The sequence below is a fragment of the Lepidochelys kempii genome, chromosome 8 (assembly GCF_965140285.1).
Source record: "Lepidochelys kempii isolate rLepKem1 chromosome 8, rLepKem1.hap1, whole genome shotgun sequence".
NCBI lineage: Eukaryota > Metazoa > Chordata > Testudines > Cheloniidae > Lepidochelys > Lepidochelys kempii.
This window is the reverse complement of record NC_136387.1, coordinates 105,382,464-105,401,975: the sequence shown is the minus strand read 5'-3', so window position 1 is coordinate 105,401,975 and position 19,512 is coordinate 105,382,464. Positions and strand designations below refer to the sequence as shown.

The following is a 19,512-nucleotide window of genomic DNA, read 5'->3' as shown; positions in this document are numbered from 1 at the left end:
TTGCAACCTACTTTGGGGTCCTGACCCACAGTTCGAGAACTGCTGTGCTAGAGGATCACAATGGTCCCTTCTGGCCTTGCAATCTCTGAATTAATATGAAGTCGGCACTTGATTAACTGGTCTCTTCTTTTACTGAGATGGGAGGGTGTACAGGAGAGACAGTCCATCTCAGATCCAACATGTGGGCTGGTTTTATAGCCATTATATGAACAACATACCCTCATATCTCAATGTCTGTACTTTGACCCGTTAGCCTTTTACCCCCAATCGGGGATATTGCAGTTTATGTATTCCTTACGCCACCTGATCCTAAACCAAATTTCGCACCCCTTGATAATCTGTACGTTATTCCCTGATAACCAGAAACTTCTACGCTTAAACTCTGTACCGTTTTTTTTGTTTTAACATCTCATCTTAATAAAATTATTAAACATGTCCCCAAACTTGCTGGGGCTTGGAAATTTGGAATGAGACCAGGCTGGTGTTGCTACTGCAGCAGCAGCCTGTAGGGGGCACACTACCTATGCAGTTTCCAAAAGTCACACAATGTGTGTACCCTGTTGCAAACTGTAGGGGATGCTAGTTTATTAATAATGAAGCCTTGAAGTAGCACTGTACATTTACACAAAGCCTGGGAAAAGAGACAGCGGCCCTGAAATGCTCTAAACTACGACAAACCAAATGGAAATATTTTACCTTGTTACCTTTAAATGTTCATAGCTTGTAAACGAATGAACCAGTTTTCTTCAAACTTGGCTTGTTTTTGTAGATTTCATTGAGACGTTACGAAATCCCATTTGAAGAGTATGCCATATCACCTGTGTAGTGACATGTGGTTGTGGGGGTGGGTATTCCATACTGTATTAATTGCATTTGTGATGCTGTAAAAATAGCTCATTTTAAGCTGGGGGGGGGGGAGTTTTCATCCTGAACTTTGCATTTCCAAACTTTGAAGGCTTGATTTCTCATCCGTGATCACTGTGTTATTTTCATGGAACTTGTTCTGATCACTACATCATCCCCTTACAAAAACATCAAATTGCTTAAACCAGTTTAAAAAGTTTTTTTAAAAATACAATGTAAGACGATCTGTGGGCTGCAATATTTGGGTCGTTAGGTTAGTGTGCGGGTACTCACGCTAGATAGTCGTCCCTTCTGGCCGTAACCTCTCTGACCTAACAACTGCCTAGGCAGGTGTGAGGGAGCCACAATTCGGGTCTGTCTCAGTCAAAAGACGGCTCCAGCTGAAAGACTGAATAATTCAGACGAGAATCCCTCTTGCGTGTCTTATTTTAGCCCCACCACTCCCCATGTTCCACACACGTTCGATGTCCCTGCATTTGTGTTGTTGAAAACGACTGACGTCAGCAATAAAGAATCACACGGCTGAGGCTAGGGAGAGGTTTATTTACCCTCACAGGAGGCGTCTCACAGCATTTTAAGTTTCCTGTATGAATATTTCTCCTGTGTCCCTCCGTTTGGTTCTTTGTCACCCACTGAATCCAACAGTTGGGCCATGGCAACCGGAGGGGTGTGATGGGGAAGTGGCGACGGGGCTTTGTGTAGAGCAGGATCTTCATTGAACCCTTTGCAGCATTTGAGTTGATCACTACAGTCTGGCTTCCGGCCCTATGGGCCTGCTCCAATGCCCACTGAACCAGGGGGAGTCTTTCCCTTTATTTCAGTGGGTTTTGGATCAGGCCCTTAGCCGGTGGTGCTGTCACGAGCTGCCAGGCCTAGAGGGCGGACACCGGGGACACAGCTCGCACCGAGAGTGGAGTGACAAGGCACACTGAGCTCGCTGCCTCTAGGCAGCTGACTGGTCGATGTCGATGCTCTCGTTGGAGGGCTGCCTCACTTGTATCTGGGGGTTCTCCCTCTGCGGCCCCCGTGAGGCTTCCAGCTGGCTGGGTACCTTGAGGCGGGTGCCGGGTGTGGGGGGCTCGCTGGCCTCATCTTCCGTCTCTTCCTCATCAATGCGGCCCACCGATTCGGGGTCCTCGCTGTGGCGGGGGTTGGGGGAGGGGAAGCTGCCCTCGCCCCTCAGGCGCAAAAGGTGGTGGTGGGCCCGGTTGCTCCTCCCGAAATTCTTCAGGCTGACAGCGGGGGAGGCGGCCGCGGTCAGGAAGCGGTTGAGCAAGGGCGTGTGCATGCGGGGCAGGCTGGGTGAGGGCTCCACTGGCTGGCTCTGCTCCGGGTCGTCGCTCATCCTGGGGAAGGAGTGTGGGATTAGGGCACAGGCTCTGAGTCAGAGCTGCTAGAAGGCAGGGGAAAGGTTCCTGTTGATCTGAAAGCCTTCAGATCAGCGTCAGAGTGCGCTCTGGGGACAAGCTGCTGGCTAAAGCACGCAACGTGCATGGGACAGGCTCCTGGGACAACAAGGTCCCACCCAGCACAGACCTTCAGCCAAGCTGCCCTGGACGCTCCTGGGAGCTTTGCCTCAGCAAGGGGGCTGAAAGGACGCGTCCCTGACTAAAACGTGGCCAGTGCATCAGCATTCCTGGCTTTAATATTTGAGCTTGGGTTTGGCACCTGGAGCGAGGGCTGCTGTGGGTCCCTCGCCTCCCAAGCCAAAGTTCCCGAACACAATTTAATGGGGTTAGTGTAAGAAAAATTGTTACTCAAAATAGCCCCATCTCCTTCACAGAGCTGCTTCTGTACAACCTGGAGTCAGAGCTGCTGCCTAAGAGATGGTTTTTACTCCTGTTAGCTCAACGCCGAGGGAGCTGGAGTCTCTTCTGGCTTGTGCATCATCAAGAGTGAGATATGCTCCAAGTGCAGAGCCATATGATTCTGCACCAAATTTGCTTGGTAAAGTAAGAGATGTTTTCCCCTGACTGCCAGCCCTGCAATCTCACTGCAGACTGGGTTCTTCCCAGGTCATGCATCTTAGTAAGTAATTCAGATTATTCAGGCCAGAGTCTTCCCTCACTTACCCTAGTGCACCCAGATGTCTTCATGTTCTGCCCTCAATTACCCCTGAAGACAACGGGGTTCACTTAGGTGTAACTAAGGGCAGAATTTGACCTGCAGATCTTTATAAATGGATGAGGCACAAGATAGAACTCCCCACCCCACAGCTTGCCTCTTAGATTCCAGGACCAGTTTGTGACACAGGCAGTTATTAGAAAAATCACCTTCCTACTTGTGAACCGAGTAAATCTGATCTGGCGTGACTGAGAGGCAAGAAAGGGGAGCCCGTGCAGCCCTTTTTAGAGTGCGGTTTCAGGTCCAAACCGCCCTTTGGAGCAATCCCAGAGGCTCTTGGCCGTAGCTGCTGCTTCAGGAAAGCTGCTGTTCTCATTCCAAATGAGCCCGCTGACCTTACCGCATATCGAAGGTGGAGCCCAGGAAGGAGGGCTTCAAGGTCTCTGCGGCCGTGGCGATGGTGTAAGGCGGCTGAGCTGTGGATTCATTCCAGTATTTGTCCTTCCCTGTTGGAGGCAGGTTCTGGTACATGTCATCCACGGAGAGCAGTGACACCTAAGGGCGGCAAAGGGCAGGCTCAGCTTCAAAAGGAGGAACACAGCATGCCACAGGCTGGTTGGGTCTTTAAGGGGAGTGGGGCTCAGTCCTGCCTGTGGGGGATCCGCTGATCTGATGCTCTGGCATCAGGTGTTTCAATTCAGTTATCAGAGCCAACTGAGGACGCATGGGCTGATTTCCAGAAAGGGCTGGGGGAGCTCAGCAGGGAAGAAGAGCTATAGGAGGGGGATGGTCCTCTGTGACTGGCCCTGAGGGAAGAGGGTAGCTGTGGCTGGTCTGGGAGTGGGCCAAACCCTAGGCAGGTGGCCCGGAGAGGGATAGGAAAGAAGGATCTGGCCTGGGGGAAAGACACCAGGGAGGGAGCCCTGAGGATCAGCAGCTCAGGAAGAAGTTGGGCATCCCAGGAGGAAGCCGGGGGGGCGGGGAGGGTGGAGGGAGGTCAGCACTCAGAGAGCAGGCAGAAGGGGAGCTCAGGAGGGGCAGAGACCTTCCATTTTACATGTCCTTTGGGACTATTGTCTAAGTCTGTTAGCAGTGCCCACGCGGGGGTGTTTTGAGCGAAGGCGGGCCACGAGGGTGATCCTGACACATGTTTCATGCATCGAAGGCAAAACTCCCCCTCACTCCAGCAAGGACGTTGCCTGAGGGAGAGTCAGACCTGGAGGCTGCATGAGAGGAGGTACGCGAAGGGCTGCTTTAAGGGGGCTGTGTTGGTGAGTATCTGAGTGTTTGTTGTGAGGACAGTGTGACTGTGTGCTGTGTGCTTGATTGGTTGTTTGAAAAGGGTGGGAACTGGGTGTGCTTTGTTCCAGGTGAGCCTTTAGTGGGCCTGACTGCATAAAAAGCCAGTCAGTTGTGAACCAGCTGAGCAGCGAACAAAAGGAGTTTGCCTGGGAGTTCGCCTGGGGAGAGAGCCCTTGGCGGATTCTCAGAGTAATTACTACAACTCCTGAGGAAGCTCGTAGAAGGAAGGTAATATGGATGGGGGGTGTTCAGTTGTTGTGACCTGCACTGGATGTGCTATGTTTGTCTTTCTTCCACAGGACAGATGTGACTTTGTCTGTACAAAGTTCAAGCTGGTCTCCATACTGGAAGAGAAGGTTCAAGGTCTGGAGCAACAGGTATCGACCCTGCGTTGCATAAGAGAAACTGAAGATTTCCTGGACGGATGTCAGGATAGGCTTCTACGGGCACAAGGTTCTGAAGATTGGACTGGAACACATGAGTTATGAGGAGAGGCTGAGGGAGCTGGGATTGTTTAGCCTGCAGAAGAGAAGAATAAGGGGGGATTTGATAGCTACTTTCAACTACCTGAAAGGGGGTTCCAAAGAGGATGGCTCTAGACTGTTCTCAATGGTAGCAGATGACAGAACGAGGAGTAATGGTCTCAAGTTGCAGTGGGGGAGGTTTAGATTGGATATTAGGAAAAACTTTTTCACTAAGAGGGTGGTGAAACACTGGAATGCATTACCTAGGGAGGTGGTAGAATCTCCTTCCTTAGAGGTTTTTAAGGTCAGGCTTGACAAAGCCCTGGCTGGGATGATTTAACTGGGAATTGGTCCTGCTTCGAGCAGGGGGCTGGACTAGATGACCTTCTGGGGTCCCTTCCAACCCTGATATTCTATGATTCTATGATTCTAAGATTGAGCAGGCTGCACATCGGGGACAGAAGGATGGTGAAGAAATTTGGCATCATGTGACCTCCAGAAGAAAAAAGGGGAATGTCCATGTATCAGCAGGGCAGATACAGGTAAGTAACCGTTTTCATGTTCTCGCCACAGGTAATAATGCGGACAGTGGATCAGATGATACGTCTGAGAGAAGGGAGCAGAAGGAGACTCCGCCGATTGGAAAGCATGGGATGCACTGTCCTAGGGTTGGGGGTTCCACAACCACCACTCCCAGGAGAAGGAGGCGGGTGGTGGTGGTCAGGGACTCTCTCCTCAGGGGGACTGAGTCATCTATCTGCCGCCCCGACCGGGAAAACCGAGAAGTCTGCTGCTTGCCAGGAGCTAGGATTCACGATGTGACGTAGAGACTGCCGAGACTCATCAAGCCCTCGGATCGCTACCCCTTCCTGCTTCTCCACGTGGGCTCCAATGATACTGCCAAGAATGACCTTGAGCGGATCACTGCGGACTACGTGGCTCTGGGAAGAAGGATAAAGGAGTTTGAGGTGCAAGTGATGTTCTTGTCCATCCTCCCCGTGGAAGGAAAAGGCCTGGGTAGAGACCGTCGAATTGTGGAAGTCAACGAATGGCTACACAGGTGGTGTCGGAGAGAAGGCTTTGGATTCTTTGACCATGGGATGGTGTTCCAAGAAGGAGGAGTGCTAGGCAGAGGCGGGCTCCACCTAACGAAGAGAGGGAAGAGCATCTTCGCAAGCAGGCTGGCTAACCTAGTGAGGAGGGCTTTTAACTAGGTTCACCGGGGGAAGGAGACCAAAGGCCTGAGGTAAGTGGGGAAGTGGGATACTGGGAGGAGGCATGAGCAGGAGTGCATGAGAGGGGAGGGCTCCTGCCTCATACTGAGAAAGAGGGGCAATCAGCAGGTTACCTCAAGTGCCTATATACAAATGCACGAAGCCTGGGAAACAAGCAGGGAGAACTGGAAGTCCTGGCACAGTCAAGGAATTATGATGTGATTGGAATAACAGAGACTTGGTGAAAAGAAAAGGAGTACTTGTGGCACCTTAGAGACTAACCAATTTATTTGAGCATGAGCTTTCGTGAGCTACAGCTCACTTCATCGGATGCATGCCATGGAAACTGCATGGCATGCATCCGATGAAGTGAGCTGTAGCTCACGAAAGCTCATGCTCAAATAAATTGGTTCGTCTCTAAGGTGCCACAAGTACTCCTTTTTGCGAATACAGACTAACATGGCTGTTACTCAGAGACTTGGTGGGGTAACTCACATGACTGGAGTACTGTCATGGATGGATATAAACAGTTCAGGAAGGACAGGCAGGGCAGGAAAGGTGGGGGAGTTGCACTGTATGTAAGAGAGCAGTATGACTGCTCAGAGCTCAAGTATGAAACTGCAGAAAAACCTGAGAGTCTCTGGATTAAGTTTAGAAGTGTGAGCAACAAGGGTGATGTCGTGGTGGGAGTCTACTATAGACCACCAGACCAGGGGGATGAGATGGATGAGGCTTTCTTCCGGCAACTCGCAGAAGTTACTAGATCGCAGGCCCTGGTTCTCATGGGAGACTTAAATCACCCTGATATCTGCTGGGAGAGCAATACAGCGGTGCACAGGCAATCCAGGAAGTTTTTGGAAAATGTAGGGGACAATTTCCTGGTGCAAGTGCTGGAGGAACCAACTAGGGGCAGAGCTCTTCTTGACCTGCTGCTCACAAACCGGGAAGAATTAGTAGGGGAAGCAAAAGTGGATGGGAACCTGGGAGGCAGTGACCATGAAATGGTCGAGTTCAGGATCCTAACACAAGGAAGAAAGGAGAGCAGCAGAATACAGACCCTGGACTTCAGAAAAGCAGACTTTGACTCTCTCAGGGAACTGATGGGCAAGATCCCCTGGGAGAATAACATAAGGGGGAAAGGAGTCCAGGAGAGCTGGCTGTATTTTAAAGAATCCTTATTGAGGTTACAGGGACAAACCATCCCGATGTGTAGAAAGAATAGTAAATATGGCAGGCGACCAGCTTGGCTTAACAGTGAAATCCTTGCTGCTCTTAAATACAAAAAAGAAGCTTACAAGAAGTGGAAGATTGGACAAATGACCAGGGATGAGTATAAAAATATTGCTCGGGCTTGCAGGAGTGAAATCAGGAAGGCCAAATCACACCTGGAGTTGCAGCTAGCAAGAGATGTTAAGAGTAACAAGAAGGGTTTCTTCAGGTATGTTAACAACAAGAAGAAAGTCAAGGAAAGTGTGGGCCCCTTACTGAATGAGGGAGGCAACCTAGTGACAGAGGATGTGGAAAAAGCTAATGTACTCAATGCTTTTTTTGCTTCTGTCTTCACAAACAAGGTCAGCTCCCAGACTACTGCACTGGGCAGCACAGCATGGGGAGGAGGTGACCTGCCCTCTGTGGAGAAAGAAGTGGTTCGGGACTATTTAGAAAAGCTGGACGAGCACAAGTCCATGGGGCCGGATGTATTGCATCCGAGAGTGCTAAAGGAGTTGGCGGATGTGATTGCAGAGCCATTGGCCATTATCTTTGAAAACTCATGGCAATCGGGGGAGGTCCCAGATGCCTGGAAAAAGGCTAATGTAGTGCCCATCTTTAAAAAAGGGAATAAGGAGGATCCTGGGAACTACAGGCCAGTCAGCCTCACCTCAGTCCCTGGAAAAATCATGGAGCAGGTCCTCAAGGAATCAATTCTGAAGCACTTAGAGGAGAGGAAAGTGAACAGGAACAGTCAGCATGGATTCACCAAGGGCAAGTCATGCCTGACTAATCTAATTGCCTTCTATGATGAGACAACTGGCTCTGTGGATGAAGGGAAAGCAATGGACGTGTTGTTCCTTGACTTTAGCAAAGCTTTTGACACGGACTCCCACAGTATTCTTGCCAGCAAGTTAAAGAAGTATGGGCTGGATGAATGGACTATAAGGTGGATAGAAAGCTGGCTAGATTGTCGGGCTCAACAGGTATTGATCAATGGATCCATGTCTAGTTGGCAGCCGGTATCAAGTGGCGTGCCCCAGGGGTCGGTCCTCGGGCTGGTTTTGTTCAATATCTTCATAAATGATCTGGAGGATGGTGTGGATTGCACCCTCAGCAAGTTTGCAGATGACACTAAACTGGGAGGAGTGGTAGATACACTGGAGGGCAGGGATAGGATACAGAGGGCCCTAGACAAATTGGAGGATTGGGCCAAAAGAAATCTGATGAGGTTCAACAAGGACAAGTGCAGAGTCCTGCACTTAGGACGGAAGAATCCAATGCACCGCTACAGACTAGGGACCGAATGGCTCGGCAGCAGTTCTGCAGAAAAAGACCTAGGGGTTACAGTGGACGAGAAGCTGGATATGAGTCAACAGTGTGCCCTTGTTTCCAAGAAGGCCAATGGCATTTTGGGATGTATAAGTAGGGGCATTTCCAGCAGATCGAGGGACGTAATCATTCCCCTCTATTCGACATTGGTGAGGCCTCATCTGGAGTAATGTGTCCAGTTTTGGGCCCCATACTACAAGAAGGATGTGGAAAATTTGGAAAGAGTCCAGCGGAGGGCAACCAAAATGATTAGGGGACTGGAACACATGAGTTATGAGGAGAGGCTGAGGGAACTGGGGATGTTTAGTCTTCAGAAGAGAAGAATGAGGGGGGATTTGATAGCTGCTTTCAACTACCTGAAAGGGGGTTCCAAAGAGGATGGCTCTAGACTGTTCTCAGTGGTAGCAGATGACAGAGCAAGGAGTAATGGTCTCAGGTTGCAGTGGGGGAGATTTAGGTTGGATATTAGGAAAACCTTTTTCACTATGAGGGTGGTGAAACACTGGAATGCGTTACCTAAGGAGGTGGTGGAATCTCCTTCCCTAGAAGTTTTTAAGGTCAGGCTTGACAAAGCCCTGGCTGGGATAATTTAATTGGGGATGGGTCCTGCTTTTGAGCAGGGGGTTGGACTAGATGACCTCCTGAGGTCCCTTCCAACCCTGATATTCTATGAGTCTATGATTCTATGATTCACCCTGTACCCTCTCCAGCCAAAGGCATTAGGTGCAGAACTGGGCCCCGGGGAGAAGCATTCTGTGACGGAACAATCCTCCAGCTTCACACTTCCCTAGCTTTTCTCCTTTATTTGTTTCCATTTCTCCTGTGGATTTTTTATGCCTGGTGCATGGTGCCAGCCTAATTAATCCCAGAGGCTGATGTCTGCCACCCACCGTTAGCAGTGCTAGCTTCTCCCTGTCACCCGGGCACCATCCCCTGGGGCTGAGCTTCACCCCTGTTCTGGAGAGACCCCGAAGTTGAAGTTCAGATACAGCCCATTCATTCTGGGTCTTCTCCACTGCAATGCCAATGAGGATCACTTGTGATGGTCAGTTTTGTGATGTGGACATCTGCCTGCTGAAAGCCCCAGTTCACCGGCTCTAGGAACGCCTATACAAGGGCTGGATTTTAATCTGTGACTTGGCGGCAAAAGGCTCCCTGTCCTGCCCCTAATCCCGGCCTGTAGCATCTCTGCGCAGCCCTGATTGTTCCAGTCTGATGGAACAGCCCCCGAGGCATTGAAGATGTGCTGCCGGCACACCTGTCTCTTACACCATCTGCTCTTCGGAGGGATGGGACGCACCTGCAAGTTCCTGTCGATCAGCTTGTTAGTTTCAAAGTCATCGTCGTCCTCTCCAAATGGGTTAATGATCTGTTCTGCTACCTGGAGAGTGAAGGCAGAACACCCCGTGAGATACACGCACTCAGACACCAGGCTCAGGGTTCTCTGATGCCTGTGAAACACGCTGCACCGACAGCTGTTGCTATGGTGACCACCTCTTATCTGCGTGCCACTGATGCATTGGGGACTGTGTAGTGTGTACGCACCCGGCCCCTTTCCCAAGGAGACCACAGCGGAAATGTGGATGATGATGTGGACGATGCATTTGAACGCACACAGTGCAAGCCCAGCTGAAGGGCCAGTCTCGGAGCCATGTGCACTTGCTTTCTCATCTTTTCTCTTCTCTCATTTCGGCGGTGGATTTCCACTTAAAGGCTTTACCGAAAAGGAGCCTCTGAAGCAGGGCTTTGCAGCCCCGGAGGCCTCTGCTTGCCCGCAGAAGAGGTACAGATGGGAAGCGGTGCTGCAATCTTCCCTGATGCTGAGGCACATCTGCCCTGAGCTGGAGAGACCCCTTCTAGGGCAGAGAGTGGAGGTCAGTCCCAGTGGCCCATTTTGTCATTGCTAAAAGGGTCCACAAGAGGGGGCCAGTCCGAGAGAATTAATTTTTGAGTGGGACACTTGTCCCACTAGGTATTGAACCAAAATCCCAATTCATCTCTCACTGAGTCCATCTGATGGGAAAGACTCACTCACCTGGGATACATCCACACCAGTGACTGAGACACAAGCCCATGGGCGCCAGTTGGCAAAGGGTTCACAGCTCTGAGTCAGCACCTCCTAACAGGCCTGAAAAACTCGCTGCACGTAACAAATTGCTTTTGTAGGATTTATCCCTAAACGATGGGGCTTTGTAAGGTCTCCAGCGAAAGCCAGGAGCATGCTGGTCATTCATTTCGCTGTGAAAGGCATATATATTGATGCAATTTTAATCATTATGTCTATTTACTGAAAATCTGACCTGGTCACTCTGGGAAACACTGCTGTAGATGAGAAACTACTTTAGACAAGAGTTTGAGCCATTAAAATTAAGTTTTGACTCTGCTACGCCTGTTATCCTGCTGTTGTCCGTGTGACCATTCTGCTGCTAATATTCTTGCGCACGACTCATTTGGCTCTTTGGGCCTCAGCTCTTTGCCAATAAACGTATTTGTATTAGAAATAATTCGTAGCACTGTGGTGCCAAGTGAAGTGCGATGCCTCGGCTGGATTCACCAAGGTGACGTGCGCACTGTTCTTTTTCCGGGACAGCGAACCTAGTGCCTAGGAGCGTCCAGGGACAGGCACTGCACGGAGCGCCGTGAGGACTTGGGGGTGGCTCTGTGTACACCTCGCACTGGCCTGCACAGAAAGGGCGAGTCTGCAGAGACCCAGAAGTACCGGCTTGCGGGGCCAGAGGCTGTTGGTTTCAGGGAGCTGAACCACAGCAGAGATAGACAAAGCTGGTTCATGCTAAGGGCAGACAGTGGGTGCCCCTGGGGAGTGTGTCAGTGACCTAGAGGTGAAAGGCTCCTCCTTGATTCCCCTGACATCCCCCAGGACCCTACGTCACGTTCACAGAGGGGACAGGGGCTGCAGGGGAGTCTGACAACCGGGGGCAAGGTCAGATCTCCCACCAAGCTGGTGCCCGGCAGGGTCCTGCGCCAGGACTGTGCTCACCTTCAGCCAGCCAGCATAGAAGAAGAACTGCAGGAGGGTGGTCAGAGGGACGTACAGATCCAGATCCCGGTCCTGATCCTGCTCTGGGTCCAGGGGCTCCAGAAACTGCCGCCCGATCACACAGAAGGCGAAGAAGGAATAGACAGCGATTGTGACTACCTGCAACAGAGGCTCTCCGTTAGCCAGAGCGGGGTGGGGAGAAGCCACTGGCTAGTCCCAATGCAAATGGAGAATCCCAAAGGGGGAACTACTGCTTTGAAAAATGAGACTAGATACAGTTTGACAGATGGAGATAGATGAGAGTAACACTGAGATCCCGGCACTGGTGAGCGTTAAAGAGTCTGGGGCACATCTCACAAGAGTAGCGTGCTGTGTAAATTGGTATCCTGGCCAAATTCCAACTTGGGTGATTCCATGCTGCCACTTTACACTCTTCCTACAGTTTCATTAGGAAACTGGATCCTTTTCCCTTCCCTGTTTGAACCCCTCCTTGTCCAATGTTGCTGTGTGCTGTTAAACAGCTGCTGCGCCCCACCCCAGAGGTGGATGCAGTGTAGTGGTGGGTGAAGCGCCAAGTGCTCTGGGATGAAAAGCGATAGAGAAATTCAAGTTGTGTCTAGGAAGACAAGGATCTACCGCACCATGGGTCAGCCCCCAGGGCCCCATAAACTCTCTGAAGATGCTATATGTAGAAGGTAATCTCTACCCTGTAGAAGTAGCCTGAAGTAGTGGCTTACATGTGAAGGGTGTTAGGGAAAGGAGCTGATTCCCTTGCTGTGATTGGGTTGGAGGGTTCAGTTTCCGTGGGCCGTGTGGTTCCCATCTCCTGATCCCATTGGAGGGTTGGAAATGGAAGGTGAGCTGAAGGCCGGGCACTCACTGACCTGTGTGTACACCAATGGGATGCTGATCCAGTCGTAATGGAACAGCATGCTGCATTTGGCACGGTACAGATTCAGTTCCTACGCAGAGAGGGGAAAGTGGGGGTTATCACCTGGGTGACAGCAGCCTTGGACAGGCTCCCCCCCACCAGCAGCTGACACTCCTCCTCCCCAGATCCCAGCAACAAGCCCCCTGTTTCACACACCCCCGCCCCATCCCTTGACCTTCCAGTCCCTGCAAACTTACATCTATGAGTAAGCGGAGGGCCACGTCGTCCCTGACCCGCCCATCTCGCCTCGCCTGGGCAGCCAGGTTGGTGAACCACACGCAGGGGATCCAGTACTTGTTAAAGTCCGAGTGGAGGCTCTCAAACTTCTTGCGCTCTTCCTGTGTCATGAAGCCTGTAGCGTGGGAGACAGCAGGAGGGCAGATATTCAGGGTCCATGAATCCAGCACTGGTGAAAAGGACCAGATTGTCTGGCCTGGCTGCAGCAGCCCTCCATCCTCAGAACAGATAAGGCGCGGGCAGCAGCAGGGCAAGCTCCTCACACACTGCTCCATCAATGTGCCCCATCTTGAGATGGGGGGTGCCCTCTCCAGGGGCAGGGAGATCAGTCTCCATGACCCGCTCAGTCCTTGATCTCTCTGCTGATGCTGCCAGCAAGGGAGTTGGTTGGGTGGGGTGGGTTTTGTGATGGGCACCCCTGTCTTAGGAACCGGATTGAGACCAAAGCTCATTTCACACAGACCACCAGGCAGCCATCAGCTGGTAGCAACTCCCAGTGACTACCGACTTGGGCTGGATCTGAGCTCTGCCTCCCGCCCCCCCTCCCCGAGCTGTCCAGCCCCCTTTCTGTGACTCAGACAGCCATGGGAGCCCCTGGAACCAGTTCCATCCCTCTGCCTCAGTAACTGGTGATGAACTCAATGTGGTTTCACTGCTAACCTGGCCTCCTGGTTGCCCAGGAGGGAGTCGCTCCAGGGTCACAGATTCCAGAGGAAGGCTCCCACCCCTAGTGTCTACATTCAGTGGAGGGAGGAGGAGTCTCCAAGGCCACCACTGAGCAAGGCATAGGGAGAAATGGGTCCCTCGGGATGGAAGGGGGACAGGAAATCATCCAGGCAAGAAAACACACCCTGCCAAGCTAGGCTTTCTCTGGACACTGGACCTTAACTCCAGCCCTTGCTGCTCCTTAGGCAGAGAGCTGCTGGCCGTAGCCTGGAAATTAACCAACGCATCAGTGCTCTGCCCCGGCCCTGAGACGAGCTCACCTGCATCTACCAAATGGTCCATGGTTGGAAACCTCTTGAGCACCCTGGTGCTGACAGAGCGCAGGATGAGCACGGAGGACAAGTTGGCGTAACGGATGAGCGAGCGCCGCAGGATCCTCCCCTTTTCATCCTTCCCGTGGACGGTGCTGGAGATGACGCACATCAGCTGGTCAGGCAGCGGGATGCTGGTGTACTGGGCCCACCACCTGTTCACGATCAGCGTGACGTAAAAACCTGCCCAGGGAGATAGCCCACAGGGGCACGGTTACTAGCTGGGGAGGCCGAGCATCGGAGACCCAGCAAGGAGAGAGGCAGGAGCAAGTGGGGTCATTAACTAGGGATGGTGTCTGGTGACTTGCGGGCTGGGCTGAGTGTGAGGGGCCGGCAGAGCTGCAGTGTGGGCCGTGGCTGTGTTGCCTTGTCTAGATGGGATTTGAGCGTGTGGGAGCTCACGTGTGCTAACGGGCGTGTTTTAAAAGACAAGTGCAGACAAGGCTTATGGGGCCCCATTTCCAAAGGGATCTAGGCACCTAGAGAGACTGACAGGTGCTTCTGAAAATCCCAATTGGTCCCTCTCTAAATCCCTTTGAAAATCTGGCCCATTGCCTTCAACATCCACTAAAATGGTTGAGTGAAAACCTACCCTCCTCCACTGGCTTTAACATGATCCATTCAGCGTGTATGAGCCCTTCACACTAGAAGACTTCCCCGATGCATTAGGTGGAAGGTGTTAGCCTGCTTGTTAACATCAGCCCTTGGAATCCAAATCTAAGCCAAGCCTGAGCAACAGCGGGGCGAAAACTCTCTTGGTTAAAGAATCACTATTCCCATCCTTCATGTGAGGACCAAAAGTTCCACACCAAAGCCAGGGCAAAGCAGACCTCCCATAGCTCATATCCCCAGCGCAGAAACAACGCTGGTGTTTTGGGGGCAGGGCAACGAACGCTTTCCACCCTTTCTACACACCATAAAGAAGAGACAGATTTTCCCCTCGGCCAGTTTCCGCCTGTGACAACTGTATCAGCACTCTGATCACTGGACCACCAACTGCATCGCTCTGGAGGAAATCTGAGGGGCAAAGCTGGGCCTAACTGGGGATGGGCAGGAGATCATGACAAGGCTAATTAGCCCATGAGCCCAGAAAGTAGAAAAGGCACAGGAAGGAAGAGCAGGGGGTAGACTAGAGCAGAGAGAAGCGACATGACTGACCCACCCACCTACCCACTTTCAGAGCCAGAGCCCTCTGCCTCTCAGAAACCTTCTGTCTCCCCCTCCATGGCTGTGAGCGCTAAGGATTGCATGCAGCTGTAAGTACAGAGCTGCACAAGTTTGTACAGTTGGTGGGGAGAACGCTGTAAATAACTTGCACAAGGTGTGTAACCAGAAGATGGTCTCCGAGCGGTTTGTGGCTAGAAAAGAGACAGAAGTGGGAAGACACCTGGTCACCATGTTTGTCTGGTTTCTGTGGGAGACGGATTTCTCTGTGGCAAGAGAGATAAAGAGTAGCTGAGCTGTTTGGAGGGACATTGTGCTTTTCCTTTGACTCATTTCCCCTGGCAATAGCAGAAGGATCAGGACTGACATCTGATAACCTACAGCTGGGCTTGAATGAACAGCTCCAGCATTTAGCCAGACTCTGGCTGAATTCAATAGAGGAGATTTTGTAAAGAGCAGTGAAAAGACCAGAATCCCCGAGGGAACAGCTGGTAGATCCATCAGCTGAGGCCTTTCAGGGATGCTCAGACAGGGTGAAATTCACCCTGTTCAGTGGAGCCCACGCCTTGTGCCAGCCAGCTCTCTGAATGGGGTGAATTTCTAGCTCTTGTGAATATCAGGCCTGGGCACCGGGGGGCAGCCCGCGGGCAGGCAGCCACCCGAGCTCAGCAGGTTAGCTACTGCAGGAGCCACCTCTCAGAAAGGAGCAAAGAAGTTCCTCATTTCTCTGGCACATGGGAGGGGCAGGGTGCCACTAAATAATGCACCAGTCATCTGTCAGAGATAATCCCGTTCCCAAGGCACAGCAGGGTGGGGAGAGGTGTTCATGGGCGCCACTGCATTCCCACAAACTTTTCCCAGCATGGGAAGCTTTGGCTCGGTGAGGGCTTGTTTTAGCCGGTAAATGTCTAATCATTAATCCCTCGCTCCGTTTTCCATGTCTCCCCATTCATGCTTGGTGCCCCCTCCCACCCCTCCCTTCTGTCCGTGCCCTCTGCTCACACATACAACAGTCGCTCACGTTTTTGCAGGACTTCTCTTCCCCTGAGGATCCTAAATGTGCTGCACTTATCCACAGGGGTTGCTGAAATGCAGCCACCTCTGGGGCAGAACAGCAGTGCTACATAACAGCTTAGCAGAGGGAAGGAGAATTCTGCAGGGGGAATAGAGAGGCCGAATGGACAATATTGGGAGGAAGTGTGGTCAAGTGGGAGACAGGATGCCTGAGTTCTATCCCTGGGTCTGCCTCTGATATGCTGTGTGACTTCGGGCAAGTCATTTTCACCTGCTGGGGGCTCGGTTTGCTCATCTGTAATATAATGGGGATGATAGTGCTAACCCTCCTGTGGCAGGTGCTTTAAGATCCTGGGGTGAAAATAACTGTTGTCACCTTAATTGGAACTGGGCTAACTGCCCGTGTGTTTCTGGGGCCTGGAGCCAAAGAATCAGGGATCCCTTCCAAGAGTCATGCCCTGGCCCATCTGATCCATTCGCTCCAGCCTTAACTGGCCATTAAGGATGGAAAACAAAGTAGGGGGCACTTTACCCAGGACAAAGGACATGGGGATGAGGTCCGTGGAGCGGTTGCAGTACTGAGCCACTTTCACATAGACACGCTTCTGCTCTTCAGTCAGCAGCCGCCTGCAGGGACACAAAGAGCCGGGATCAGGTGCTTAACCTGGTGTGCGTTATTGCCGGGAACCTCCAACTCCGCTCTGTGCTCATCTTCAGACTCCCCTTCCTCTCACTGGCCCGTCACAGGAGCACCAGCTCCTCCCTGCTCTCTCCCTCCCCAAGTGACCCCACCCCCCAGCCTGCGATGGATGGCTCGCTGTGGTATATTTCTTCAGGAGTTTCCACTCCAGCTGTCATGTGCCAAGCCAGGGATCTTTCACTGATGGGGGCCTGCGGGATCTCTCCAGTGGCAGGTTTTCCCTCAGACTAGCATTTCCTGATGTTTTCCAGTCAAATGGACGGATACTCTAATGGCAGGCACTGTCCATCGGCAGAAACAGGGTTAATAAAAGAGAAGCAGCAACAGCAAGTGGGTAAAGGACACAGGTGTTTCCAGCAAGTCCGCATGCGAGTGAAACAGACTGGCTGCTGCATGAGAAGGGAACAGCCTACTACTGCTACCGGCTCATGAAATCAGTCCTTTATCCCAGGTGGCAGAGGGCTGCCATAGGTCCTGGGTTCTGTCCCTGGAGTGTCAACATCCCATGTGGGGAAGCCATTCCACAGACTCACCGGTAAGTGATGCTCAGCATTGTGTACAGCATGACAAAGACAATGAACTCCTTGTACAGCAGTTTGTAGATGCTCCCCTTCCACCTGAAGAGCAGCTTGGAGAAGCCTCCGAACTGGGCATTGGCCACCTTCAGCGTGTAGGAGACTGTCATGGCTGCCTGCCTCCGCCCCCTCCGGGCTGCAGTGGGGAGAGACGGCACTAGAGTGAGATTTCCCCTCCGCCTCCCTGGAGCTCCGCCTGCAAGTCTGAGGAAGCTCTGTGGTCTCAAGTGCCACGGCTGGAGGTCACAGACCGAGCCTGAGCCCGCTTCGGGCCACCAGGCTGGGATCCAGCGGCCAGCACGCATTTCCAGTGCAGGCCTCATAATAATCCATGGCCGCAGATGCCACACTCGTCAGCCAACTGCGAGCCCATGCTCCTTCAGCCACCAATGGGCAGCCGTGCGCCTCGACGCACACCACCTGACACCTCCCATGCAGTGGGTGGGGCATGTGTAAGCCACGCTAGGCGTGCATGTCTTTGTCGCTCTCTAGTGGTTGTTCCACATCAGAGGATAAGAACCTACTACATCTACCATGTGATAGTTATTCTTTTAGCTCAGTTGGTAGGGGCTCATGCTGAGGGTCCGGTGTTCCATCCCTGGTGAGGACCCACCATGGTGCTGATGGGGAAACCATACACGTGCACAAGCATACACACCCAGAGCAACAACTGTTAATAGAGGGCACCAGCTGATCGACACACAGGCGAGTGCATACACCCATTGCTAGCAGACAGTGCCAGCTGAGCAGATGCTTCCCTTCGTAATGTCAGTTTTATTAATACATATTGGTTCCAATTCAGACCAGGTGTGATCAGCTAGAACTGGGCTGAGCTCAGTGGAGTTACAGCCACCCACCCCAGGTCTGGATTTGCACTATCCCATCTTACGTGGCTATAATAGAGAGTCCTAGGCTGCAGCGTGGCTCATTATTGACTTGTCACTCTCCCAGCTTAGCATGTAAACCCACAGCTGGTGCAAGGCACGGTGTGAACCGAACGGTTTGTAGGGAGGCTGGCGGGCATAGAAGCCCTTTCTCTGGGGGGCTCTGCTCTGGGGAATACCCATGCTGTACGGTGCAGTTGGGTGAACACCTGCTCCTCAGGCAGGTCAAAAGTCAGCCCCTGCCTGGGATGGTGTAGCAGCTTCCAGAGAAGGGGATGCAGCCCAAACAAGGTGGTGACCCCTCCACCTTCCCACCCGGCTTCCCAGAGTCCCCCTTGAAAACCATTTAAGGGAAACAGTGCCGCTTCGGCTCAGACACTCGCGTGGAGAATACACACGCTTTGTTTCTGTTCAAAGAGCCGGTTCAGTGGCAACAGCTGATTCTCCCACACACTCCCCTACAAGACACTGCTAGTCCAGAACTCCTTGAAGGGGGACGCCCACAAATGAACGGACCCCCGCTCCTACCCACATCAATTGCTGCTCCCCTGGAGGGGAGAGCCTCCTACCTGCACCAGGAGTCCCTTTTTGTCCCACCAGCGTCCAGGCAGCGAGAGAGCCTTTACGTTCTCCCTTTAAATACCTCCCTGTGGCTCATAAACCACATTCCTCAGGGTGATGGATTGGGGGTTAGCACCAGGCAGAGAACAGGGAACTGACAGGGAGGGTCACACCAGCCATGTCTCTGCCGGCTGTCCAGAGGTGTCCTGAATTTAACTGAGCCCCTCTGGCGAGATATAGCCAGCACTCTGACTCGCAAGGCTCCCAGATCGTCCTGCTGGACTCACACAGGCCTGCCTGGCACATGGCACGTGGCCACTCACATCAAATGGGGATTGCCTGCTAACTCCCAGTGCAGCAGAGATTCAGGAGAGATCCATGCACGGCTGCATCCTGGGATTCCTGCTCAACCTCCCCAGTCGCGCCGGGCAGTGCTGCCAGGAGCAGGGGCCACCGGGTAATTTCCACACACGAAGCGCTGCACTGTGGGATGGCGAAGGGAGGACCAGCTGAACCTAATGCAGAGGCAATGCTTGCAGCTTCCATCCACACCAGAGAGAAACCGAGGCAGATGGCTCTGGTTACGGGGAGCCCAGGCTTGGAAAACGTCTGGTTTTGATTGCGTGTGGCAGGCCGTGGTGTGCAGAGAGTACAGGCTCAAGGCATTCCGAGCAGGGGCATGGAGAGAGCGATCAGGCCGCTGCTCTGTGCCACTGTGTCTCTTTGCTCCCATAAGAGTCAGCAGAATTTAAGATTTGTTTTTTTTTTTTAAATTAAAGTTTCTAGCCTTTCTTATTGCAAAGAAACCTTGTGAAGGTGACCTGACACAGGCGCCCCACCATCACGCCCTCGAGTCTGCGAGGAGACAGAGACAATGGTTCTAAGGGAGTGAACGTGGGTTTATTCTGGAGCCTAATGACAACAGTGAACATTGGAACATTAACTCTTTCATTGCTGACTAT

The 19,512-nt window shown here is 52.3% G+C and overlaps 1 protein-coding gene across 1 annotated transcript; it reads right to left on the bottom strand.

Moving 5' to 3' along the window:
• Positions 1-1,393: 1,393 nt before the first annotated feature.
• On the bottom strand, positions 1,394-17,215 carry BEST4 (bestrophin 4). Its single transcript, XM_073357922.2, has 9 exons — positions 17,064-17,215; positions 16,363-16,457; positions 13,602-13,835; positions 12,576-12,730; positions 12,332-12,409; positions 11,448-11,606; positions 9,750-9,830; positions 3,329-3,483; positions 1,394-2,210 (listed from the first exon to the last, which is right to left on the bottom strand). The coding sequence occupies exons 1-9, from the start codon at positions 17,213-17,215 to the stop codon at positions 1,808-1,810; spliced, it is 1,512 nt and encodes a 503-aa protein (XP_073214023.1). The 3' UTR covers positions 1,394-1,807.
• Positions 17,216-19,512: the final 2,297 nt, after the last annotated feature.

Coding starts and splice junctions, on each gene's coding strand:
- BEST4 (XM_073357922.2), bottom strand. CDS start 17,215: ATGACAGTCTCCTACACGCTGAAGGTGGCCAATGCCCAGTTCGGAGGC. Junction 12,731..13,601: donor GGACCATTTGGTAGATGCAG/GTGAGCTCGTCT, acceptor CCCACGCTACAG/GCTTCATGACACAGGAAGAG. Junction 11,607..12,331: donor TCCCATTGGTGTACACACAG/GTCAGTGAGTGC, acceptor CCTCTGTTGCAG/GTAGTCACAATCGCTGTCTA.